Source organism: Aegilops tauschii, chromosome 1 (assembly GCF_002575655.3).
Source record: "Aegilops tauschii subsp. strangulata cultivar AL8/78 chromosome 1, Aet v6.0, whole genome shotgun sequence".
Taxonomy (NCBI): Eukaryota; Viridiplantae; Streptophyta; class Magnoliopsida; order Poales; family Poaceae; genus Aegilops; species Aegilops tauschii.
The window spans coordinates 25,545,362-25,572,144 of NC_053035.3; the positions used below are offsets into that span (position 1 = coordinate 25,545,362).

At 44.7% G+C, this 26,783-nt stretch overlaps 1 protein-coding gene and 1 long non-coding RNA gene across 10 annotated transcripts; both read left to right on the forward strand.

Annotated features, from left to right (window-relative positions):
- Nucleotides 1–4,021: 4,021 nt before the first annotated feature.
- LOC109783565 (type I inositol polyphosphate 5-phosphatase 8) lies at nt 4,022–9,439 on the forward strand. Its single transcript, XM_020342162.4, has 10 exons — nt 4,022–4,188; nt 4,963–5,038; nt 5,176–5,269; nt 5,411–5,494; nt 5,719–5,815; nt 6,214–6,330; nt 6,920–7,406; nt 7,538–7,767; nt 7,855–8,157; nt 8,678–9,439. The coding sequence occupies exons 2-10, from the start codon at nt 5,009–5,011 to the stop codon at nt 8,961–8,963; spliced, it is 1,728 nt and encodes a 575-aa protein (XP_020197751.1). The 5' UTR covers nt 4,022–4,188; nt 4,963–5,008; the 3' UTR covers nt 8,964–9,439.
- Nucleotides 9,440–11,530: 2,091 nt separating this feature from the next.
- LOC123494154 (uncharacterized) lies at nt 11,531–17,969 on the forward strand. 9 transcript variants are annotated; one of them, XR_006664189.2, is made up of 8 exons: nt 11,531–11,921; nt 12,057–13,932; nt 15,225–15,629; nt 15,717–15,790; nt 15,862–15,991; nt 16,069–16,150; nt 16,233–16,340; nt 16,438–17,967. It is a non-coding gene; the product is annotated as an uncharacterized lncRNA (long non-coding RNA). The 9 variants fall into 9 exon arrangements; XR_006664195.2 differs by having other exon boundaries at nt 15,862–15,931; XR_012201488.1 differs by having other exon boundaries at nt 12,057–12,140; nt 13,386–13,431; nt 13,745–13,932; nt 15,225–15,991; nt 16,438–17,964.
- Nucleotides 17,970–26,783: the final 8,814 nt, after the last annotated feature.

Below are 26,783 nucleotides of genomic sequence, written 5' to 3' on the forward strand. Positions count from 1 at the left end.
GTCGGGCCCCCGCGCCTGCCCCATCGGCCCTACAGCCGGCGGCGAGCGCGATCGGCAATACATCAACGTGGATGTATGCCGGCGTTATTGGGAGACGAGGACGTCGCTCCACGCCTTCCCAATAACTGGCATCTCCCCGCCGACCGGGTCCCGATCCCGCCGGTCCCGACGAGCGGCCGTGCGCGCCGCGAGGAGATCGAGCGCCGCCACCGCCTCCTGCCGGACGACCTCTACTACGACTCCAGGTACGCCCCCGACTCCGGGCTCTAGGACAGGTGGTTAAGGGACGAGCACGACGTGCGGCACTCCTCTTTCTTCGGCGGCACCTCGTCGGGGCCGCGGCGGCCACGTCGAGAGCGCGCGGCGGCCACGTCGAGAGCGCGGAGCGCCTGCTCCCCAGGTGCGCGGGCGTACGCAGGTGCGCGTCCTCACGCCCACGCCATCGCCTTCACCATCTCCGTCGCCACCGTCACCTCCTCACATGACAGCGGAGGAGGAGGCCCGGCTCATGCAATGTGTCATGGAAGACTCCATGAACACGCACGATGAGCGCCAATGGAAGGACCTCGAGGAGATGATGGCCCTCTCTGCGACCGGCGACGTCGCCATCCCCGAGCTGGAGATGGTGAGGGCGGAGGAGGTGATGGAGGAGGAGCTCGTGGCCGCGTTCCACCCGGGCCTGGTTGGCCAGCAGTGGAGCTGGTCGTGCACGGCCCCGGAGATGGCCGACGCCGTGGGGGGCGTGAACTGGTGCCCCACGCGGCCGCGGTCACCGGAGCGGGAGGCGCTGCCACGGGAGGAGGTGGTGCAGGCACCTCCCGCCTTCCAGCCCGCCCCCGTGTACCACGCACCGCCGTCCCACCGGACTATGTCGAATTCGTCAGCGACGACGACGACAACGGCGGCCACTGAGAAGACGGCGACGGCCATGACATCGACGGGCACGGCATCGACGAGCAGGAGCGCGCGGGCGGCGGATTTTTTTTGTCTTTTTATGTTAATTATGTCTATGTTAATTATGTGAACTGTGGAACTGGGCGTTTTGTGACCGTGATGATTAATTATGCTTTATGTTTTTATGTTTGTGTTTATTTTTTGGCATTTTATTTTAGTTTTTGCGTTTTTTTAATCATGTCCATCCCGGACATGATTTGGGATGCAGCCGCGCGTCGAGCGCATCGACAACCCAACGGCCGCAAGCGGACATGGATGACCTCATTACCATCCCAAACGGACGAAAACCGGTCAAACCGTATATTCTGTAACGTGCGGTGAAGTTGGCCTGAAGCGAGTTTGGGCGCCTAGCTGTAGATTCTGTAACGTGTGCCGGAGTTGCGAATGACCGGTCAACGCCGTATATGCACGCCTACGACGTACGACGCGTGCATGCCATCACGTACATATACAGCCTAGGACGTACCCGTATGCGCAGCTGTAGCAAGCGCACGTGCGTACGGGGGACATCACGAGCAGTCCATTGGCCGGAACCGGAACCGGAGGAGGCACCGCCGGCCGGCCGCCTTCACCCGGCGACCGAGTGAGTTGGCTGTACACAGCTACTCCTAGCTAGCTGGCTGGCGTGTCAAACCGGAACCGGAGGAGCAACACTCATGTGGGGCCCGCCGGCAGGGACCGAGCCAGAAGATGTTCTCACCGTTGACCCTTGCAGGATAGGAGTAGTACTCCTCCCATCGCATGCATTGAACGCGTACGTTACGTACAAGACCGCTCGACAACAAAAGTGGTACTCCTAGCTAGTACAAAAGTGAGTGTACGTACCGGAGGATAACATTTTTGCTTGTTTGTTTTGCTTGCAACTTGCACCGGTGTGCTTGCCGCACCAAGCGACATATACGTATATACTTATGCGGCCAGGCGATTAGCTGTCGCTAAACGATTGCTACCAAGCAAAGTTTTTTCCTTTTCTTCTTCTTTGTAAGTGACGCGCCCAAGACTGCTGACTTGCTGAATTGAGCTACTGCGTGCTGTACGTACGCGTAGGGCCCAGCTCTCGGTGCTGGTGTCAGAACAGAAGCTGAAAAGCGTCGGTAAAGGGAGTCAACAAGAAGCTACGCACCGCCGACCTCCAAAAATTTAAGCAAGGGCAGCCTTTTGGTTTTGTTCGGTGTCAAGAGCTCAGTGGCTGTAACTTGTCAACACCGGCCATGCATGCCAGTGACAAATATGCTACCAGCAAGCACTACAATTTTCCGAACTTTTCTTTTTTGTGGGAACCTCCTGTAACACTTATCCTTGTGTACATTTTTCTTTCGAACCAGGCTTCGCCCATTTTTGCTACTTGCATAACGATAATATCAAAAAGGGTTTCCTGCGAACCAATCTGTGGTTGAATGGTTAGGAGGATAATTGTAACCCTAATCCACCAGGGTTCAAGTTCTAGACTTGACATTGGTGTTCACATTATTTTTTGATTTATTTCAGGCTTCCGGCGATATTCGTTTAGTGAGAGGAGACGTTCCCGTCGACTGCGTGGCGCCTGTGGCGCCTTTATAAAATCTCAAGAGACTATGCCGGATCAGTCACTCAGAGGTGCTCATAGGGGTAGGGTGTGCATGCGTGTGTTTATGGGGGTGAGTGTATGTGAGCGATTCTGATTGTGCTGTGTTAAAAAAGGAGGTTTCCCCGCTTTATATATAAAGCAACTATCACCAAGCCAACCGATACAAACGAACGTCACGGCACCAAACACACCCAATGTAGGATAGATAGACACTGAGAATAGCCTCACTGCCCCAAACAACTTCAAGTCAATAACAGATGAACAATAGGCATCACTATGGAGTCGCCAAGATGGTTCTCAACTATAGACACTGCAAAGAGACAAAGCCGAGAATGACGAAGCACGGGCTTCAAGGCGGCACCTCCAAGAAGGGTGCGCCACCGAAGCGCCGCCACCGTCCAATCCGAGAATCAGGGTTAGCATCACGGTGAACCATGAGTATCCGCGACGACGCCTTCAAGAAGGGGACGACGCTAGAACGCCGCCGTCACCGAACTGTCAAGTTAGAACAGGTTTTCAGCCCGGTCAACACTCACCGTCACTGAACTACGACACGGTCGACCGCGCCACCACATCGGACGTCACACACTGGCCACCACGCTGCACACACGGCCCTAGTCACCAGTCATCGTCTCAGACAAGTGCTCCGCCCCCGAGCACCGTGGTTCCCACCACCAAGGCCGCTGCCCCGGCATCCATGGCACCAACTCAATCCTGGCCGCATGCTCGTAACCAAGACGACGGAAGAGACGGGCGTAACGATAATACAGTATTGACAGACAACAAGAGATATAGTAGGAAGGAAATGAAGGAGTGAATTTGAAGCATTATCAGGCATTACTTGGATACAGTTTTTATGTACAGTTGAAACAACAAACACCACATGAAAGTGGCAAAAGTGTCATTTTCTTCTGTTTTTCGTATATGGGAATGTTGTGCTGTGGTATTCAGTGCATTACAAAACCTTGCCACATGGAGGGGAAAGGAGCAAAGATACGGTCGATTAGGCAAGTAACATCAAAATAAGGAATTTCCCAGAGGTTGTACTTCCTCTCGGACTGACTAGCATAAGTAGATGCATTATAGTGAGATTTTTCTTTTGTGAGTTCATTATGGTCGGATTATCGATTATGTACAGTTGAAAACCAACTGAATGATCCAGAGATTGTATTTCCTCGGGGAGTGATTAGCGCGACGAAAACATTATTTTGTCGGCGGAAAGAAAATGAAAATTTGTCTTTCTTTTTACAACTGAAAATTTGTCTTTGTTATTTACAAGGAAAACCAGCGACGCCAGAATATAGGAATCAATTTTGGAAATGCAACCAACAAAGGCTACATAGTACCACACTGCGTAGTAGTACCTTGGTGGTGTGGGCCCACAGGCAGAGAGACAGGGGTGGCGACCAGCGTTTTTCAACCCATGGCCCACATGGCAGTGCGCACCTATAAAGGCAGCAGGGAGCACCCCCACTCCCACGCTTCTTCCCCCACCTCCCACACCTCTTCTTCCTCCTTCCTCCCTGCCGCTCCGTTATAATATCCCAGCAAACCGCCCACCTCTCTCACCTCTCCCCTCTCTCTCCCTCTCTCTCGAGCGCTCTCGCGGCACGTCAACTCCATTCCCTTCCTTCCCCTCCCGCTGCAGATTGCTCGATCAAGTCAAGGTAACCGCTCCTGGAAGCCCTGAAGTTCCGCTCGATCCTCCATTAATTCTTGCCTACCTCTGCTGTGCTTTCATGAACAGTTTGCAGCTTTCTTCTTCCCCGCACCGCGCCACAGAGCGCATAGTATTTCCTCATGCTTTCTTCATTGCCACGGCCATGAGATGCTCTTACGAATTAGGATTGAGTATGCTGTGGAGGGTAGAGATTAAGGCGGAGAAAATGGGTGTCTTTCCAGTTCTTGCATCTTTGCTTCCGCCACCATTTGGATTTTGGATGGATTTTGGGGTCAATGCGTGCCGGCCGGTGCCTTGAACCGGCCGTCGACGCATGTGCTCCGTCTGCCTGCTTGCCTGATGATTTCTCAACCAGATCGGCCAAACATGATAGATTTATTACGCAGTACGTATGAGATTGGCACCGTCCCTCCACTTGGTTGGTTTTGCTTTATTCTTCTTCCCCGGTCTGCTCTGCTCTGCTTGAGTTCTCGTTTACTTTACTCTTCCTCTCCCAGCTCCAGCAGAGCAGCTGCTAAGCTGTATTACTGGACTAGTTTAGTTGAGCACCAGTAGTTTATTAGCACCTCCCTCCCTCTCTCCCCTACATGGCTACATTTTTAATAGATTTTTAGTCAGTACTGGTGCTGGTTGAGATTTAACGCTTTTGCGACATTCTTTACACCTAGTTAAAGAGCCAGGAATCAGAGCTGTTGTATTCGATTCGATTCCGACCTGAGTAGTCAGTCCCTCTCCCTCATCACATATCATCTCTTTACAGATTGACGCGGACAGAGCATCCAGGAGATTGGTCGGCGGATCGAATCATGACGACGGACAATGCAAGAATCCCAAAGGTTAGTATGGTTTCCGATCAATCTGGATTCAGAACCATGTGTTTCTTCCTTTCTTTACAAAGCAGAGTGAGTTATAGTTCTATGATAAGCTTACATACACAGAGGCTGATTTTTCGCTTGTGTGTTTGATTGCTCAGTCGTCGTCGTGGCCGAGGAGGACGAGGACGGCGGTGAGGAGATGGCTGAGCCTCAAGACCAACGCAGAGCCGTCGTTCCATTCAGACTGCGCCAGTAAGTCACCATGATCGATCAAAGAAACAACCATTTCTATTACTGTTCTTCCAGTTCCATCTAAGATACCTCCAACAGGATAATTCTCCAACGGTTAACTAACCACAGCAAATGATTTCTGCGTGTGGTTTAATCGACCAGGTGACAGATTTGGCATCAGAGGGCAGGAGCAGAGGAGGCGCAAGAGCTGCTCGGACAGGGACGGCAGCCGGCGAGATCTGTCAGGTACGGACCACGTAACAAACTTTTACTGTCACAGCGACTGCCGGTGCTGTTAGCTGCAACAAGAACAACAACAAACAGCTCTGTACATCTTTGTCCCCAGATAAAACCATCAAAAGAGACACACTGTTTCATCACACGAGATGGAACAGTTTAGTAATGGCGCCGAATGAACGAACGTGGTCTGAATATCTTGTTGGTCTGAATTTTTGTTTGTGCATGCGTAGGTGAAGCAGGGTGGTTGGTGGAGGAGGGGCGCGAGAATCTGGTGCCTCCCCTACGGCATGGGCCGAGCTCGTCGTGGCAGCCTCCCAAGGAGCTCAGGTCAGTGACTCACACACAAACCCTGATCTTCATGCGTCAATGTCTCTGCGGTTCAAAAAGAAAATATCTTATCATGTCGATTGTCAACGCATATAAATCTGCGTGCATCATGTGCATATGGAGCAGGCTACATACCTAGTGAAGCAAACGAACAAAATAGAGGCTGTTCTCTGAAAGTCTGGGCATCTTTTTTCTAGTATTGATTTCAGAGAAAATACACACTACTAGTACTGGTAGTAGCATATTTAGAGAAAGTCGGAATATCAACTAAGCAGATGGGGTTGAGTTGAGGCGATGGGATTGCGCTAAGTGAACGATTGATTAAACCATGTTGATTCATTTATGCATGGTTTATACCGTATGATAATTAACTGTATTTATGTGCTTGTGTGATACAGAGTGCTAGTGGGGACGTGGAACGTGGGCGGGAGAGCGCCGCACCAAGGGCTCGACCTCTCCGACTGGCTCCTCGACCAACATGCCTCTTCCTCGCCTCCCCACATCTACGTCCTCGGGTATGTATGTGCATACTACCCGTGTCGATCTACTGTTTTCTGGTGGTGCGTTGAACTCGCTTCTCTCTCTCTCTCTAGTTTCATAGGAGAACATAATCTTCAGGTATGACCAATGGAATTAATATAGTGTAATGATGCACGTACACATTGGGTTACTTGGAAAGTGTCTAGTTAAAATTGCTACTCACTCAAAGGGATGCTGCTGAGTGAATGCACTCACTCATAGGAATTTGTATGGGTGAACTTTGTGTGGATTTCAGTGCAGAGTGCGAACCCATATGCCGGCCAGAATCATGACAGGACGTCGTGTACCTTACCTTACTTGCATAGGAGTGAGTAGTTTACCTATACATATTTGTCATGGGTTTCAGTGTTGGACTTATGCACCTAATCATGATTAGTTATCCCATCACTCCTCAAATCCCAAATTGATGTAGTATAGTACCATGAGAGGAGGAGAAGTTGACAGCTTAATTTACCGCCTCGATCACCATAAACAAAGTCATGATGTTGTGTGAAATGGTGACATAATGATGGAGTATATAGGAGTGATTTCGAAGTTTGATTAAGTTTATTTGTCATGTCACAGCTTTCAGGAAATAGTGCCGCTGAACGCTGGGAATGTTCTCGGGGCGGAGGACAGGGTCCCCGCTTCCAAGTGGCTCGACCTTATTGGCCAAGCCTTGAACCCTTCCTCCTTGGAGAGAAGCAACAATTATCACCACGGTCACCGGTGCACGGCTGCCGAGGAGGCGCACCCTGAATGTAGTCAAAAGGCCAAGGTCGGCTTCACGGATATACCGGTGATGGACGATACAGTGTCAGAGCTTGAGGAGGAAGAGGAGGAGGATAGCGAGCCTTCCACGTCAAACCCGGAGTCGAGCAGCGAGGAGGAGACGAGCGAGTTTGTGACGATGTTGCAAGAAAGGGCGAGGCACGGGTACCGCCTGGCAGCGAGCAAGCAGATGGTGGGCATCTTCCTCTGCGTGTGGGTCCGGGCGGATGTCATGCCACGTGTCACCGGCCTCAGGGTCTCGTGTGTTGGCAGGGGCATCATGGGGTACATGGGAAACAAGGTGAATTTCTATCAAATAAATATTGTAAATTCATTGCATATCGTACCATCGTGAAATTTTGCAAGATTAATATCCTGGAGTTTAAATTCAAACATTAAGTTGTTGCTGAAATGATTGTGAATATGTGATAGGGGTCCATCTCGATCAGCCTGACGCTGCAAGGTGGCAGCTCGGCGGCGGCGTCCACGAGCCTGTGCTTCGTGTGCACGCACCTGGCGTCCGGCGAGAAGGACGGCGACGAGGTGCGCCGGAACAGCGACGTCGCGGAGATCCTCAAGCGGACGAGGTTCCCGCGGGTACACCGGTTCTCCAGGCTGCCGGCGTCGGCACCGTCGTCGCCGGAGACCATCTTGGAGCACGAGTACGTACGACATCAAAACCCACATCCTTATCTGATCTTCTGAACTGGACTCTGCCTCTGACCGCGGCGTTGTGGAACGGCATGCAGCAAGGTGATATGGCTCGGCGATCTGAACTACCGGCTGTCGTCGACGGGCGGCGGCGGCGGCGGCGACGTCGAGACGCGGGGGCTGCTGGAGCGGAACGAGTGGCGGGCGCTGCTGGAGCGCGACCAGCTGCGCGCGGAGCAGAGGGCCGGGCGCGTGTTCGGCGGCGGGTGGGAGGAGGGGGAGATCCGGTTCCCGCCCACGTACAAGTACCTTGCCGAGTCCGACACCTACGCCATGGCCGCACTGAGCTCCTCCGCCGCCGGGAGGCCGTCGCGGGAGAAGAAGAAGCGCACGCCGGCATGGTACGTAATTGTTACTCCGTAATTAGACATTTGACAGCCCTAAAAATTGCATCTGACACAAGGATCGTGCGAGCGTCAGTTCGGTTAGGAAGTAATCAATCAGAGATTCAGAGGTCTCACATGGCATGAGAGACATGAGAAGATCATGGCGGAGCAGTCGCTGCACACTGCATCTGCATAATTTGAGCTTAGGCACATGCTCTGCGATTAGCTCAGATCAGAATTAATTAGTGAGGCTAGCTAGGGTAGCGTAGACTCCATGGTGACCAGTCCTTGTCGCGCCAAGCTAGTCTCCATGGCCACGAGCATAGGGAATCTACCTACCTAGCAGTAGCGGTGTAGCAGCAGATGCAAGCTTTGTGCATGCACTGCACGTAGTAGTTAATTATAGTCCAATGGCCACTCGCCGCCATGACCTATGGCTAATTAATCTACTGCTACTAGCTAAACAAGTCTGCTAATTCCTTGGAGGCTTCGACCATGTCGTTGATGATTAATTTATTGGGTGGTGGTATTGCAGGTGCGACCGCATCCTGTGGCGCGGCGAGGGCGTGGAGCAGGCGTGGTACGAGCGCGGCGAGTCGCGCTTCTCCGACCACCGCCCCGTCAACTCCCTCTTCTCCATCCGCCTCCACCACCACCACCACCACCACCACGACGGCAGCAGCCTGCAGGCCACCGCTAATAAGGCATGCTGCCGGCAACGCAGGACACCGCCCGCGGGCGGCGCGGTGATCGAGGCCGAGGAGCTGCTCGTCGCGCCGCCCCGGGACTGCCGCCGGTGCCTCCAGTCCTCGAGATTCTGACACGTCATACGTGGTGACCATCGAAGAACGGCAGCGGCGGCCTCAAAAGGTGGCCGTCGCGGCGCACGCGTGCCGGCCGGCGCTGAAACATAGGCGAGCCCGGCCGTGGTACGTGCACCGGCAGGCAGGTGGCGTACGTGCTCGTTATTGCCTGCCATTTGGCCACGGAGCTCGCAGCAATTTTCACTCTGAGAGGAGAAGGACGGGACATTCTTCTCGGGAACGCGCGAGCTTTTCAGGGTGGATGCCTTGCCTTCTTCGGAGGAATCTTCTTAGTAGAGTAGTAATTCTTCCTTCATGTCTAAACTTATCACAGTATGCGTGTAGCCCAGCAGTATAGAATAGGAAATCAGGAATCCTTGTCTTCTTTTCTCTGTCGTTTTGTTTTGGACGTACATAAGAAGAAAAAAACTGTAATCTCGAAATTTTCTTCAGTTCATATATAATTATATATATAAGGAGATGGGTTGTCCATAGACGTTGTTGCAAAATTTATGTGGAATGCCGGATGCATTCCAGTTAAACATGTTCTTCCGGATTATGCTGAATAAATTCATCTTGCAGGATGCCTTTTTCTTTGGATTTGCTAACTTCTCTCTAGATGAGAATTAGCTATGTCACGTCTAAGTTTTTTTCCCATTAAATCGAAAGTTCTAAGATTCGTGCTATTAGTTTGGTTTTTTGTAGATGACCCGGTTGCGCGTGGGGAAGCCTCGCGTAAGGGGACTAGCCCAGCTGTGCTGGAAGCCACAACCTTCTTTTTTTTCATTTTCGTTTTTGTTTTTTGATTTATTTATTTTATTTTTGTTTACACTTCCAAATATTCTAAACATATATATTACAAAAATATACTTCACATAATATTTAAAAAATGTTAAACATGCATTTGAAAGATTTAAATGTGTACATAAAAATGTTGACCATGTATACAAAAAATATACAATGTGTGTGAAAAAGGTTGATCATGTATTTTAAAAATGTTAATCAATAATTCGAAAGAAAACGTTAATCAAACATTTGAAAAATAATATTAAACAGGTATTTGAACAATGTTAATCAAGCAATTGAAAAAGTTAAATGAGTATAGTGAAAATATTTACCATGTATTAAAGAATGAATCTTGTGTTGAACAAATGTAAAATGTGTACAGAAAAAAGTTCGCCATGTATTAGAAAATGTTAATCTTGTACTTGAATACAAATGTTAATCAAGCATTTTAAAATAAGTTAAATGTGCATAGAAAAAATGTTGACCACGTATTATAAAAATTGTTAATCTTGTATTAAAAGATGTTAAATGTGTATACAAAAAGTATTAAAAAATATTAAACTTGTATTTAAAAAATGTCAAATGTGTATAGAAAAAATGTTGACCACGTATTATAAAAATTGTTAATCTTGTATTTAAAAAAATGTTACATGTGTATACAAAAAGTATTAAAAAATGTTAAACTTGTATTTAAAAAATGTCAAATGTGTATAGAAAAAATATTGACCATGTATTAAAAAAATGTTAGTCAAGCATTTAGAAAAATATTAAATGTGTATAGAAAAAATGTTCACCATGTATTCAAAAAATGACAATTAAGCATTTGGAAAATTATTAAATGTTTATAGAAAATATGTTCACCATGTATTCAAGAAATGACAATCAAGCATTTGGAAAAATTTTAAATGTGTATTAAAAATTGTTGACCGTGTATTTACAAAGTGTTAATGTATTATTTAAAAATGTCAATCAAGCATATAAGAATGTTAAATATGTATTAAAAATGTATTAGATGTATACCAAAATTTGTATAGAAAACTGGTGAAACCTGAGAGAAAACAAAGAGAACCGTTGAAAAATGAGAAAGAAACAAACAAACCGAAGTAAAACGAATAAAAAGGAAAGGAAAGAAAACAAATAAAAAAGAAACTAAGAAAAAACGTTGAAAATGAGAAAGAAACAAACAAATGAAGCAAAACAAATAAAACGTAAAGGAAAAAAATGAAAACAAATAAAGAAACGAAGAAAAACCGATGTAAAAAAGACAAAGAAAAGAAAACCCTGTTGGGTTCTTTTTGTTTTGGGCTTCATCTATCTGTTTGAGCTGCATGGTTTCACTTTTTGGGCTGCTTTTCTGTACCTTAAATCTCTACTCCTAATGTCTGAGTTGGTAGTCTTTATTTTTCGTCCCATCATTTTCGTCCAGTTTTTTTTCATAGGCTTTTTTCCCCTCCCAGCCCACGCACAGAGTCGAAAAAAAAACACCCCGAAAAAAAAACAGTCTTATCGATCCCCCCAGGGCATGTACAACGCCCGATGCTTAGCATGGGCGCCAGGATCAGATTCCTGGTTGTTTGGGCAGTTATCACTGAAATCCCAGCGTTCTGTGTAGCATCGACGCAAGGCCATGCGCCGGGCGCTTCCTTGTTTTTCTTCCCACGCGAAGCGCCCGGGTAGTTCAATTTAATGCATGTAGTTAGCGCCTGCCGTTGTAACGTAGGGCGCTTAGGCACTTTTTTTAATTCGGTAATATTTATTCTTTTCACTGTTAGCGTCTTTGCAAGCGTCTACCATTGTAGATGCCCTCAAGGAGACCGCGCCGCCGTCTTGTGATCTCGAGAAGACGCTGTCGGATCTCGTGCGATCTCGCTGGCGCAGACGTACAGGATCGCCGCCGCGGACGTAAGGGTCACGTCATATCTCGTCGCCGACGAGGTACGGGATCGCCGCCGCCGACCTTCCTCAATCTTTTGTCTAGGGTTCCCCGCCTCCGCCGCCGCCGCCGACGGCGCCATCGCGGAACCTCAGGGCAGGTCAGGTCTCCAAGCAGCTCGTGCTTGTGTGGAGTCGCCGCACTCCGCACACCGCTGCCGTGGCGGATCCCCGGGGCCGCCGCCGCCGCTGAACCCCATGGACGAAGTCGTCCCACGAACGGCCGATGCAGGCACCACAACAGCAGCTCGTTACCGAGTAAGTTCCCGGCACCCAGCACGCACGTTGGCACCATGCTCTTGGTCAGCGGCTGCATGCTCCTCGGTTTCCCTTGCAAGATGAACACCATACGCTGCACCGGGTCACCCTCTTGATCACTTTCTCATGCTGCAGAATATCAGGGGCGCAGATGATGTACAGGATCATCTCGTCCATGTCATGGAACAAAGCCACCTGTTTGACGAGCTCCAAACAGAGGTAAGGCTTGATGCCCCGCTGGATCCACTTCAGAAAAGGGTGTTGACTGTTCCGAATTAAGCCAAACATGAAATCTGATTGAGGTAGGGATGAAGCTCTTATTTTGCATAGTATTTTTAGGCAATTTCAGAATTTACATAACATATATATGTCCTTAGATTAGATAGTATGCATGCCCTCTGTAACCTGCTGAATGTCTCTTGGGTAACTAAAAATATTCAGAATAATCTAAATTTCAGAAATTCTTCGTGGATTATGAATGGCAGTTATATGCCGTCAGATAGCAAGATTGCTACTTGAACAGTTTGTTATCTGTGAAGCTTAGGCGTTAGACGAACTAAATTTGCTATCATTTTCCACCATTTATTCCTAAGGCCATCAGAGCCATTGACACACTTTCGCTGCCCTAAGGGAGTCCTGTTACCCTTTTTTTAGTCAATGACCCACCAGTCACCACAAGTGCAAATGGTTAGTTTACTAAAATTCAATGACAGTACATATTTACTCCTGTTTATTTGCACGTATGGTTTCTCAATTTCACTTCTCAACATGGTATTTGCAACTTAATCATTACTCAACCGACCTGCTTTTGGTATACTTTTTTACAAGTATAATCACATTAAGATATATTACTGTATCCCCCCTAAAAAAGGTATATTACTATAATTTAGTAGGGCGCTCATTCGATTCACAAAACAAAATTTACACGAGATTGTATGAGCTTCTGCATATCTGCATCTATATTAGAATCAGATCAAACTCCTACATTTACTAATACAGTTGATGCCCCTTAAAATGATTGAAACACCATTGTTATGCGAGATTATCGATAACTCAGGCACTCAGCTGATTAGGCAGTAAATGGTGACTATACCATGTAAGATGCATTTTCCCTTCAGAATGTAACATGTGTTTTTATGAATTTTTGGATGCGAAACCATTTGCACACTAGCATGCATCCACCCTGTCAAAGAAAATAATAAAATGATTCAGCACAATCGCAAGATATCAGTAGTTCAGCACACCATGGTAGCACATGCATGACCCACCATGTACGCTCACTACTAACACCATAGTCAATTCAAGCGACCTATTGCTAGGAAGTGCATGAGCTGATGCTAGCATGCCCTGACAAAACATGAAAAAACTTGTTCTCTAATGTATCTACCGCCTGAGAGATTGTTTCGATACAATTATTGTATTTAAGAAAATAATTACCAGGTTCTCTGATGTAGTAGTTCACAGGTTCTCTGATGCAAGGGCTCTGGGTCATCAGCTTCGGCAAGTGGAGGTACAAGTTCGGGCACGACGAGCTTTATTTCGTAAAAACGCGACTTTGATGTTTGAATCTTCCTTCTAATATTTTTAATGATAAAGAGGTTCTCTTAATAGAATGTGAATTTTTCCCTTTGCTTGTTAGCTTTTATGCTTTATTGTGTTCTTCGTCAAACACAAACCGCTACCGACAGGGACTGGCATGGACGCCGTGGACTTTCACAACACGGCCTACAGCACAGTTCCAACGTGCTCTGCTCCTCGGACTCTGTCTGTCTGTACAACATCAACAACAGCCTGATGGTTGCCTCCGGGCCATGGCATGGCAGGACATGCAGGTCCCGATTCAATGGAGACATATGGAGGCGCTGGCCTGTTGCACGCTCGCTGGACACACATGAGCAGCCACATGGTGATTGTCTTCACGGGAGTTTTCTTTCTCCCAAGAGCGCCAGCTGCCTGAAGGGACAAAACTATGGAGGGGCGGTGAAGAGATGATGTTGAAGTACTACGTGTGGTGAGTTCCAGCGGCACAAACATGCTAGCCACGTCTAGCTCCGTCTCAGTGCTTCCTCTATTCATTAATTTTAGTTCGTGCATGATATCTACCATGTTCTTTGAATTATATATGTGATCAATCATAATTCATAATGTTTCGATGTTTTCTACTATAACGAGTATTTGATACGACTAATGCAGAAAGTTCTTCTCAACATTACCTAATTATTATGAAGTTAGTGTGATAAGAAACACAAAAGATCAAGAAATCACACACTTATTGTACAGAATATGTAAGCTAGATTTTATAAAGTTAGTACTATTAATTTTGCTTTTTATGCACTTACCAAATTTCATGAGAGCAATTAGCAGGTCCGAATACATGTCCAATATAAAGGGTTGTTCACCCGGATCACTTGTTGTGACTTTCTAATGACTGTAGCCCATTTTTTCTTCATTGTTCTTTGGTCTTTTTTGGGAGATTTAACAAGTTTCTGAACCATTATGTAAAAGAATTGGAATCACTGACATATTAAATTCAGCCACAATTGCATGAACGAGTGAGTGTTGAGTAGCGAAGCCAATTTTTGCCATTTCAGATATCTAGCAACATAATAATAAGACCACTAAAACTAATAATGGTACTATCTCTTACAAATTAATTTACCCTTACAACGGATTGAGGCAGTAGATTACCGAGCCTGCATCATGATGGCCCTTCTTTATGTCAGTTGTCTTGGACCAGTTAAAGTTAACCGCATCTTTCTTACAATTTTTTGGACTATTAATATTTTCCCTGTCTGAGCCAACCAAAAGATACTTTCATGCAGCTATTTCTAATTTAATTTAAACCAAGATGACTATCACCAGTCCCGTTTTTAGTTTTCATGCATTTATCAAGGAAGCTACTTTGTTACTTGGAATGATAAAATAGCTACAATGTAGATATGCTGATTTTGTGTTTGAATCAGTCTGTTCTGATGAATGCCTCTTTTATTTGCCAAGCTCCAATGGCTTACCAAGATGTGGCTTTTTTGTGGACCAAGTAATTAAATTGTAGATTCGTTGTGTATGTAAGCTGACAAGTAATACATCTCCATTTTTCCAGTTTCAGCAAAAAAATTGCACTGGATTGTGCCGGCTGGGGTGGTCACTTTCTTTGGAAAGAAAGAAACATATATATTGGAGATGCATGCGTTTAGATTTATATATTTTTTGCCATGAGTTCAATAGTCTCTGTTAAATCACAGTAATTTTGTTGCTCTGCTGAGCAGGTTTTCTTATACATATATTTATTTTGAAAATTCATAGATGGATGAAATGCTGCTGAGACGTTACAAAATATTCCAGTAGAGGCATCCTTACCGTCCGCATTACAAGGATATGAGAAGATTGGGGTCCTCAAGGCAGTGACCTGTTTACCATACACATATTTACTTCCTTTCTAGGGCGGAACAATGGAAGGCACAATTCCAAGTACAGCTCTTCAAGAACAGGATCTCTGAAGGAACAACAATTTACAAGCTTGGCGCTTACCAGGTTCAATATGCTAGGGAAAGATACAAAACTGTAGATCGTCCATGGAGAGTAGTGTTTGCCAAAAAAACTACCGTGGAACCAATTGTGCCTCAGCCACCAAACTTTCCCAAGTATGGATATACCACCTACAATGTACACAGTATCAAAGCCGCATTAAACAAATTGTTTTGTTGTCAGGTCAGCAACTCTTAAGAATTGTTTTTATTGTATAATTTTCCATTTCTTACAACTTACAATTTACTGAACTTGTGAATGTTGGATTAGTTACCAGCATCACAAGAATATTTGCGCCGAGCGGCGGATCGATTGACCAGATATGAGAAAATCACATCACAAACGTGCGCCAACTTTTATCATTTTTCATTCTGTGTTCTTATCTCTCCACTGAAACAATGATATATCTTTCCAGAATACCCGCCGTTGTGACGTTTTGGGGAAAATTAGCAGATTCCCTTGATGCAGACAAAGCTACAACGGTGGTCTGCTCAAGAACCCATTATAGTTCTATTTGCTGGCATGCCAGTACATGAATTTAATAAGTACTTATCGTCATCTTATATCCATCCTGCACAATTTAGATAAGAAAATAAAATTACCTGTTAAATTTTTTGTACAGGAAACTTAGCCTTCAAGTCCTGTCTGGCAACTCGATGGTACATAAATCCAACTATTTCTGAAGCGGCAGCTATTCTAGGAAGGTACACACAGCACAATGATCTATCTGTGCAACTAATTTTCAATAATCCAGCATCTGTGTTGACAAATTTCACAATATCTCAGATCTACTGCAAGATCCCATCAAATTGAGATAAGCACCGGCTCACAGGGTCATCGCTAGACAATACAACAATCACATAATTATCAGCCGTTGACCCTGGTGGAATCATGGTATGTTGCCATTGCTATCAAAGCTACACTAATGTCTTTCTCCGAGTAACAATATTTGGTTTCTTTCTAAAATAGATTGACCTGATGTGACTTGCAGGACCAGTACTATAAACTGGAAATAAAGAGAACTGAAGTGTCCCCTTCCATGGCGTTGGGGGGCCTTTCTCTGCCAGGCGCGGCGGCTCCTTGGTAGGATGATGCAGCTGGCTCGGCGGAGGCTAGGACACATTACAAGCCCCCTAACCCACCCCGACGAGAAGGGCTGCAAGACGACAACTGCTTGCTATTTTTATCGTTGCATAAATATGCTTATTGTTACAGTGCTTGTCGCTGAGCTGGAGATGGAAAGAAGCAATCTTACTATACTGTTGTGTGAGAATTATTAGTCTGCAAATTGATTACTAATCCCTCCGTCTCAAAGTAAGTGACTCAACTTTGTACTAGCTTTAGTGCAAAGTTAGTACAAAGTTGAGTCACTTATTTTGGGATGGAGGGAGTATTTTCTATCCTTTGGTGAAATGACCAAGAGCAAGCAAGATGGTGCCAATACTTGCGAGATGATAGTGTAGTTGGCCTTGACTTCCTTTTTTGGTCCTAACCAATTTTAGAGAACAGTGTAATGTTTTTCATTGTTTATTATCCTCGGCGCATACAAAAAATTACTTGAGTCTCAGGTAGCCAGGTTGCATTATCACCATCTTACAAATATTTGTTGTGCAGGTCTGAGCTGTGTGCAAGGAAGCTCAAGACATTGGAGGAAAGCATTGTCGGATATGTGGTATCCTGACCCTCTTACTTGGGACTGGGATAAGTTACAATCTTACATGTTCTGAGTTCTGTACTCCCATGTACTTGTGTCCAAGAATTTATCCTGACATTATTTTAAAGTTTTTCTCTAAGATGTGCATATCACCGCTGAATTTTTTGCAATATATAAATTCAGTGTTATTGTGAACACTTGAACAATACATACAGATGTGTAGAATGAGATTGTTGTATACTGAGGACTGAGGTTATCCTTTAGTCAGCTAAATAGTGCATAGTTTACTGATGTATATCATTAATAAGCTCCTAATAAATATGATTTGCGAAAAAAATAAATTGCGCATGCAAGAGTCAGCTAGGTAAATATGATTTAATAGGTTACTGAAGATTTGCGATGAATAAAAATGGCACGGTCAGCTAGGTAAATCTTATCGAGTTTTACACAATGAGATGCATAGAAATAATTGTTCTTCCTTGTACATATGTTGCACATAATAATACAAAAGGTTTATTTCTATGTATGTTTATTTTTGCAGAGTACATATCAGAGATGGAGAGGGATTATGTTGATGTTCAAAAAGAATCATATTGTACAAGGGTCCCGAGGCAATGTCGTTGGAAGGGGCCAAAAATTTTCTGAGCTTTATACAAGAATATTGGATATGCAAGCAGAAAAAAAAGGCTAAGGCCCCTTTTGATTCATAGGGTTGGAATAATAATAGGAATATAAAAGTTATAGTAAATGAGATGTCATGTATCTCAAATCATATGAATAGTAATAGGAAAAGAGATGTCCTTTCATTCATATCATTGGATCTTTCCCATTGAGTCTAGGTTAATATTATTTTCATATGAAATGTGAAGGATAGGAAGATTTTGTCCATAGGAATACGATTCTATTCCTACAAACCAAAGGACTTTAAATATATTTTTTCTATAAAAATCCTATCCTATAGAATTCTTATCCTATAGAATTCCTATAAAATTTCTCCAAACCAAAGGAGGCCTCAAAGGCCCGTAGCAACGCACGGGCATTGTACTAGTGGAGGATTGTTTCTCTATTTTTTGTTGTCCTTTGGTATGTTTCGTACGTTGTGGCCACGATGGACATGCCCATCGTCAATTTAACCTGGGCTTTGTTGGCCCACGTTAGCTTAACCTTTGCGCCACCGGGATTGCATCGACAAGAAGAGTCCATTCAGACCAAACAAAGCTCGATTAGTATATCGCGGACGACGAATTCTGCCATTTAATCTACGTATACTGTCACAAGTCTACTTTACCATCAGTGAGAAAATTTTAAATTACTCACACCCATCAATTCTTCGACATGTCGCCAATCGTAGACATTGCCTATCGTCCTATTGTTGCCATTGGTCGCGTGCATCACGAGCCGTGTCATCCGTAAAGGTGAACCAAATGTTGCAAACTCCGGCATCACCTTAACATGGTCATGGGAATGACATTTCAATGCAAACTTTTCGTGTCACTTTGCTAGCCTCATCTTTAGTATCCGTATTAGTAAGCCCCAAGTTAATCCGCTCTCTAATGCTCCCTCCCTGCCACCTGAACTGAATGTCGATTGTTGACATTAGCTTGTTCAACTAATTTATGTTCTACTACCTCATTTTCCATCATCCGTGGCCACTAGATTGCACATTCATTAATGAGCATGTGCTGCTGATTGTATCCTAGCCCTCTTTATTCACTATTTTTTTCACATTTTTTGTTTTTGTTTTTGTTTTTTTTTACTTTTGTTCATACTTCCGAATATTCAATATATATATGTTACAAAAATACTTTATAAATTTTTGAAAAATGTTAATCATCCATATAAAATGTTAGATGTGTATAAAAATGTTTTTGATGTATGCAAAAAAGCTATAGAAAAATGTACAATGTGTATGAAAAAAGTATAGACATAAATAATATAAGTTTTCAAAAATGTTAATCAAGTACTTGGAAAATGTTAGACGTTTATATAAAAATGTTTGGGACATATAAAAAAAATGTACAATGTGTATGGAAAAGTAGACTAAAAAAATATAAGTTTCGAAAATATTAATCGTGTATTTCGTGAATGTTTAACTAACATATACATAATTTTTCTGCTGTATAAAAAATATACAATGTTGAAGAAAATGTAGACGTAAAATAAATATGTTTTTTTAAAAAATGTTAATCATTTATTTCCAAAATGTTGAAAATATATGTAAAAAATGTTTCTGATGTATACAAAAAACGTACAATGTGTATGAAAAAAATTACACATCAAATAATATAGGTTTAAAGAAATGTTAATCATGTGTTTCCAAAATGTTTACACGTATATAAATTTTTTTCTGATGTATACAAAAAAAATGTACAAGGTGTATGAAAAAAACTAGACATCAAAACAATATAAGTTTTAAAAAAATTGGCCTACAGATCTGAATATGGTTGTTTGTTACTTCTAGTGTTCTTTGTACTGACATGATAATTGATGAATTATTCAGAAGTTTCTAAAAAAGGACCAAAGTGACCTTTAATTTGATCACACATTTATATTAACTAGACGATACCCCCGAACGTTGCTGTGAAAATTAGAGACAATATCTCTATAGAACATGAGCTATAAAATGAAATTTGGGTGCACGAAAATCATGAATATAAGCTCATTAAATTATTATCAATTTGTCCAATATTTTTCTAGCACTGGAGCATTGAAATAGACACCTACTGCAAATCTGAATATTCTGAACTCTGAATCATTCAAACATCTTACATGTGTGTTATCATTCGTTAAGAGAAGTAAGAGATGATCATAGTACATTTTTATTATTTTTGTGTTGTTTATACCACCATGATAGTTGAATAATAGTTCAAAAGTTTCTAACAAAAAGTGACCCTTAACTTGGCAAGAAGTTTTAGGACACTACAAATCTAGGGTGAGATTTTTACGAATGACAAATCAAACGTTTTTCAAGGCAAGTTATATTATCCGAGGATGGCAAGTTTAGTTGAAGAGCATAGCAAATCCGTCACAGTTTATTTTTATCAGAAAATTACCGTGTTTGCTACCTAATTTTGCCATCACCACGTTAATATAAATTGTCATAAAACGTCAAATTTGCCATGCCTGAAAATATGACGTCAGATTTTAGTCATTTCGAAGTTTTAACTCCGGGCACTTGGTTCAAATAATAACATTATTCAATTTGATTTAACAATCTTAATCCAATCCCCGAAAAGAAAAATTCTTGATTTTTTTCTTCTAAAAAGAAGAAGCAAAAATACAACATCTCAAGCCCTTCTGTCCTCCCACTACAACATTCCTATCCCATTTCCCTCCTCCCGTTATCCGTTTCTTCTCGCGGCCGACATCGCCACAACGCCGCGTTGGTGCCATGGACGGTATGACGACGAGCTACGGAGAAGTCTCTTCGTGCAACATCGCCAGGGACGGCCTAGGCATGCGGGCTTCGAAGGGATCTCCTCGAAACAGGCTTTCACCCTGCTTTATATATAAAGCAACACCGAATAAGTACATGGGCCGGATGCTACAAAATGATGAGGTAGCCCTCTTACAAAGCCAATCTTGAGACAATTGTCAGACACAGAACGCACGCGACAACGCAAGAGCCCCGGGAGAACTATACACACCCCACGCTACGACATAGCACACCTAAACTCCACGACAACACCCCCAAGAGGGAGAACGGCGCAGAGCGTCGCCGCTGCCGAGTCCACACGGACAAGGATTTTCACCCGGAGCCCTGACACGGAGAGAAGAACCACAACGACATCTTCAAGAAGAACACGGCACCCACACAGGTGTCGCTGTCATCGGCGCCAAGGCACGGAGTTTTCACTCGGCAACTCACCCGTGCCTCCACGAGGCCGCCATAAGAAACGCGACGGCGTCAGATCCCCAGATCTAGATCAGGACGCCGCCCTCCGAGAGAGAAAGCGCGTCCGAGCTACCCGTCGCAACACCCTCCGTTGCCCACAAAACCCAGGAGGGGAGCCACCACCACCGCAATGATGCCCACAGAGTTGGTCGAGAGAGAAGGCTTCGAAGGGATCAGGACGGCCGCGACTTACAGGCGGCGGACGGAAACTCATCTGGATGGCAGACGAGGCGGCCGCGGCGAGCTCGATGCAAGCGGCGGCGGCGCTGGCCTTCCTCCACCAGCACTGACAGGTGGGCGCCCCAAAGTTTCTTTCTTCTTCCCCACAATAAAGGGTTAATTTGTTTTCCCTCGAAATGTGAGTCAGGCTCCTGCATCTTTTGCTGGAGTCCATCGCAAGATCTGAACCGAACAAGCTAAAATCACGAGCAAATACACCTTTTTTACATCATGTGAACCAGCCAAGATTTTTACTCTCACTGAGTATGCATTGGGAAGCAGCAAGAATTAATTCGTGTGTACTGGTAAGCAGAAACTGACAACCTCGATCGGAAATATTTCGGGATAGGGGCTTCCTTGGCAGCAATGTTGGCGCGGTGGACTCTGGCGGGCTGCCTCCTAGGAATCGCCGGTCGGCCAGCAGGTTACCCCTAATCAGTTCCCTCTACTACCATATATCAGTTGTCCAAGTGTCCAACAAAATGGAGATATGATATCGTGGAATATTTGCAAATGTGTTGTTTCTGTTTAATATATATGTGTTATTGCATCCAATGTTGCAGTTGATAATATAATATGTTAAAGCAGTAGCACTACTGGAATTAGGGAATTTGCCATCAGCCTGTTCTTTGCCGTCCGCTAGCCGACGGCAAAGAGGGTCTTTGCCATCCGCTTTCAAAACGCAGACGGCACAGAATTGGCTGATGCCGTCCGCCAGCTCTTTGTCGTATGCCTTCTAGACCTTTGCCGTCCGCCAGACAGCAAAAAAATGACCTAGCTAACGGCCGCCCCCCGGCCCACCCCACTAGCTAACTAAAACTGTCAGCCCCGCCCCACCCCCCTCTCTCTCCCTCTCTCTCTCCCCCCACCTCACCCGCGCGCCGCCCCCGTAGCCCGATCCGCCGCCGGCCTGCGCCAACCTAGAGCCCGAGGTGCCGCTGGCCAGCCCGCCCCCCTGAGCCCACCCCGCCGCCGGCCCACCCGCTCGCCCCGCCCAGCGGACCAAGGACGCGACGGCCGCCCTGCCCCGCCCCATCGCGGAGGCCGCGCCGCGCCGCCCTGCCGCCGGAGCCGCACCGCGCTGCGCCGCCCCTCCCCGCGGCCTTCCTCCACCCCCCTCCACGGGCCGACCTCGCCGGAGCTAGCTAGGTGAGTTCTTGTGCTCTTTTTTTTTCTGTTTTTTTAGATTTAGTTTAGTTTAGGTTTAGGTTTAGATTTAGATTTAGTTTAGTTTATTTTTTTCTTCTGTTTTTATGAATAAACAAGAAAGATGAAAAAAATAAGAAGTAAAAGAAGAAGAGGAAGAAGAAGAAGAAGAAGAAGAAGAAGAAGAAGAGGAGGAAGAAGAAGATGATGAAAATAGAAGTAGAAAAAGTAGAAAAAGAAAGAAAAGAAGGTCGAGGGTCGAGGGGTCGATGGTCGCTGAGGGGTCAAGGATCGCCGAGGGGTCGAGGGGTCGATGGTCGAGGATCTCCGAGGGGTTGAGGGTCGATGGTCGCCGAGGGGTCGAGGGGTCGAGGGTCGAGGGGTCGAGGGTCGATGAACGAGCAGTGCGAATCATTTTTTTACAACTTGGCGGTGGCATCCTGTTGTAAATATTTAGTTAGGTTTGGCAAAACAATAATGCTATGTTACTCATCTTTGGATTTCAATGTGCAGTTGTTTCGTCGCTGCGAGGGTCTGGTGTTCGATGAGCTCCGCCCCTTCGTTCGCGGGTGAGCACAAATGACATCTCCTCCTCCCCCTTTATTTATTTGCACTGTTCCGGTGTTCGTGCCGATGAAACTTGCTAGCTATAGGTGTCTTCAATCATCAGTATGCGTGACCAGTATGTGCCTCCCGTTCGAAAAGGTTACAATTATAAATATGCATGCATTTGCATATTTATAACCATGATTCTTTCGAATTGTCCAACTTTATCCATGGACAGCCCAAGTATGTGTAGATTGGGTTCGTTTTCCCATATGCTCTGCTCAGGATCCGACGCATAAATTTCGTCAGTGCCTCCGTGTTGTTCTCCGGGTAAACATCCTCTCTGTTTATTGCAGAGACGTGTATCAGGAGAACAGCGGGGAGGTGCTGCCGAAATTTTGCATCGGATCCGGAGCAGAGCATGGAAAAACGAACCCAATCTACACATACTCGGATGGGATTAGGACCTATCTTTACCTATTAGAGTGTAGGTTGCATGGACGTAAAAAAATTGACAAACTAGATTAACTGATGAATATATACATGGTGAACTATATATGTGTTTCTTGTGTGTCCAGTAGCTAGGCAAGCCAAGATGAGTGATCGTGTGTGGACGTACACCGGTCACACTAGTCAGAAAGAGATGACCAATAAATGGTTAACAAAAACCAAGGGGTTTGTGAAAGCCGCATTTGCAAATGGCTAGAGGAAAACCTGGTGCCTCTTTGTCCGGTGCGACAATTGGGAAAAGAGGACAGAGGATGAAATGGGAAACACCTGCAGAAGAGTGGTTTTACGCCCGGTTATACACTACTGGGGAAAAGCCTAGTAGTAGCGCGGGTTTAAAGCCTACTAGTAGCGCGTGTCACCGTGCTACTAGTAAGGCGCTATAGCTATTCCTTAGCAATAACGCGTACAACACACGCTACTACTAAGAAACATAGCCGCAGCGTGTGTTGTTTCCAGCGCAACTGCTAATCTAACTAGTAGTAGCATGTTTTCGGTCCAGCGCTACTAGTATACCGTTTTTCAATTTTTTTATTTTTAGTGTATTTATATGCCGTTATACAAATTTTGGTACAGTACCAATTATGAGGTTGTTATATCATTATGTCCATAACAATGTGTGAAATGAAGGTGGATTATGTTCATGTGGAGGCAGCAGCGGGTACTTCCGATGTGCACCACATGTTGCCTCCACTTGAATCTAATCCGCCAACACAAACTATTTAATCATCATCATAGTCATTACCACCAACGCTAGCTATTTAATCATCATAGTCATAGTATAGCACATCATCATCTTCAAACTCATTCTAGCTAGCTAATCACTCCTGCTGCTCTCTCTCATGTAAAATAGCATAAAACATGTGTAGCACTCCTGCTTCATCATATTGGAGCATGCAGATGAACCTGTCTCCTAATTGTGGGCTGCGCTTCTGATTGCTGCCCCCTAGTACTTCTCTGCGATCCTTCACAATTTTGTTCCAGTGTTTGACTATTAATACTTGCTCCCTTTTAGAAATCTTGAATGCACTAAAGTGCAATGTAGGATGTCTTGGCCGTAAGCTAACCATGGACATGCGACCTTTAGTCTCGATCCAATGAGGCATACCTATCATCGGGAGTCCCTGTTGAAGAACATCATAGTAACATACTTAGCAATGAAGTTTAGCTTAAAAAATAATGTATGCAAAAGATGCACTGAGGACAAATAGTAAAAATCTTACCATCTTTCCTAAATAGATGTGACCGTAGTTCAATACGAACACTATTGGTCGCACGTTTTGAGTACTAAGATTTTCAAGTCCAGGAAAATAATTTATCTTGACAGTATCAAGATCCTCATGCCATGAAACATAATGACTTATCTCCTTGCAGTTTAGTTCAACCCCGGGATAGTAGTAGGTCATGTCTACCAAGCGCCGAACAGGTTTGCTTGAATGGAAATAAGCTGTCAACTATTTTTGAATAAACAATATCCAAGACATAAATATGGTTGAGAAACTCACATAATGGTAGAACTGGAGGCGTCTGCACATCGACCCAGATGTCGATATAATCTTCAATATCATCTTCCGGACGAATATCAAAGGTGATAAGCATATCAGACTCAAATGCATAAGCCTTGCATAGTGCTCTCCAATTTTTGCATTCAAAATAGGTGTAGGTGTCTGCATTGTATAATTTTGCGGTAAAAGTATAACCATGCTCGACCCTCAAGTGAACTCTCTTAACCTCCATAATTTCCATAGTACTGAAACCAATCTTATCCAAGACAAAAATTCTTGCATGGCAGGCGATACGCTAGTAGAATAATAAAAAATTAAAATTATAAGTTGAAGCAGAAGAAGAAGTCATGCTTAATTAAAAAAAAGACTTGTCATTTTGACTTACTATATCCACTTCAAAGGTCTCATCCAGCTTGATGCTGAAGCGCCTACCATCAACTAGGAAATTTCTGTCGCACAGGCCGCGCTCGTCTTCGCAGTATTTGCACATACCAAAATCCTTTTCGTCGTCAGACATTTCCTATGTTCATAGTTGAAATATTAATTGAAAATCGATCGAAGGCAACAAGCAGGAAACTCAACACACAAATCACTATTACTCAATATGCAACGGGTTGACTTTAGGTCTGTCGAGTCTTCCTTCCTAAATTCTCATCTCACGTATATGGTGGGCACTCCCTCTCTGATACTGCGACCGCCGGTGATGGTCGCTACTCCTCCTTTCCCTAGTGCGTTACAAATATCTAGCACAAGGAAAAGAAGGAGAAGCGACCCCCACGACAACAGTCGGCATTCCCCTTCTCTCATATATGGCAGACACTCCCACACCGATTTTTCGACCGTCGATGATGGTCGCAACCCCTTCTTCCCCTAGTGCATAACAAAGGTCTAGCACAAAGAGAAGAAGGAGAAGCGACCCCCACGACAACAGTTGGCATTCTTCTTCTCTCATATATGGTGGAGACTCTCCCTCACTGATTTTTTGACTGTCATGTATGGAGCCCCGACAGACTTAAAGTCAACTACAAATGTCGTTTGATTCTCTTACTAGCAAATCCGGGGAAGTCAATATTTCCTACATATTCTAGCACAAGTCATGCTTAAATTCATGGAAAAATCCGGCATGACCTTTGCTAAAATAGGACATATCGAGTGCCTAAAATTTGCCAGAACGGAAATGAATCAACACTCCGGCAAAACATAGGCCACTAGGAAATGAGTCAACACTTCGCACATGAGCATAAACTGGTGCTCATTGCATTTCAATGGTTCAATATTGACATTTTTTTTGAATATATCTTATAACCCGAACACTTCATTTGGTTAAGAAGCATAACTAAATACCCTAGTTTTACTTTATTCAACACTGAGGAGTGGAGGAGGAGGTGGACTTTTAGCTCACCAACTCAGGTGTAGAGGAAGTAGAGGTAGCTCGGATGACGATCACTCCAAGGAGACACGACTCTACAAAGCCTGCATATTCCACCGTGTAAAGTTTTAATTAGATCATCAAATCTCATATAGCACTACTGCAGGATGGTCCAAACGCGACACTACGATCAGAGACCCTTCGACGAAACTATGTGCGATGCCATAATCAGAAACGGTGGTGTAAAAAACCCGTCAAAAAAGGTGCAAAACGTCTGCGATGACGGATGCATCAAACACGGTTCGGATTTTAGTTGCGTGTGCGATGCATGACATACGGTTTAGTTCAATTAACTGTTTGGGATGAGGAGGAACAAAAGAAACGGGCAGCCAGATGAAGGTGTGTGCGATATACAATATACGGTTCACTAGGATGAACTGTGTGTGATTAGGCAACACAATGGAAACGGTTCAACTGAACAAGATGTGTGTGATAC

What these genes read in the sequence shown, in the direction of transcription:
- LOC109783565 (XM_020342162.4), top strand. Translation starts at nt 5,009, where the DNA reads ATGACGACGGACAATGCAAGAATCCCAAAG. An exon ending in CCCCACATCTACGTCCTCGG is followed by an intron (nt 6,331 to 6,919) that starts GTATGTATGTGC and finishes GTCATGTCACAG; the next exon opens with CTTTCAGGAAATAGTGCCGC. An exon ending in AAGAAGCGCACGCCGGCATG is followed by an intron (nt 8,158 to 8,677) that starts GTACGTAATTGT and finishes GTGGTATTGCAG; the next exon opens with GTGCGACCGCATCCTGTGGC.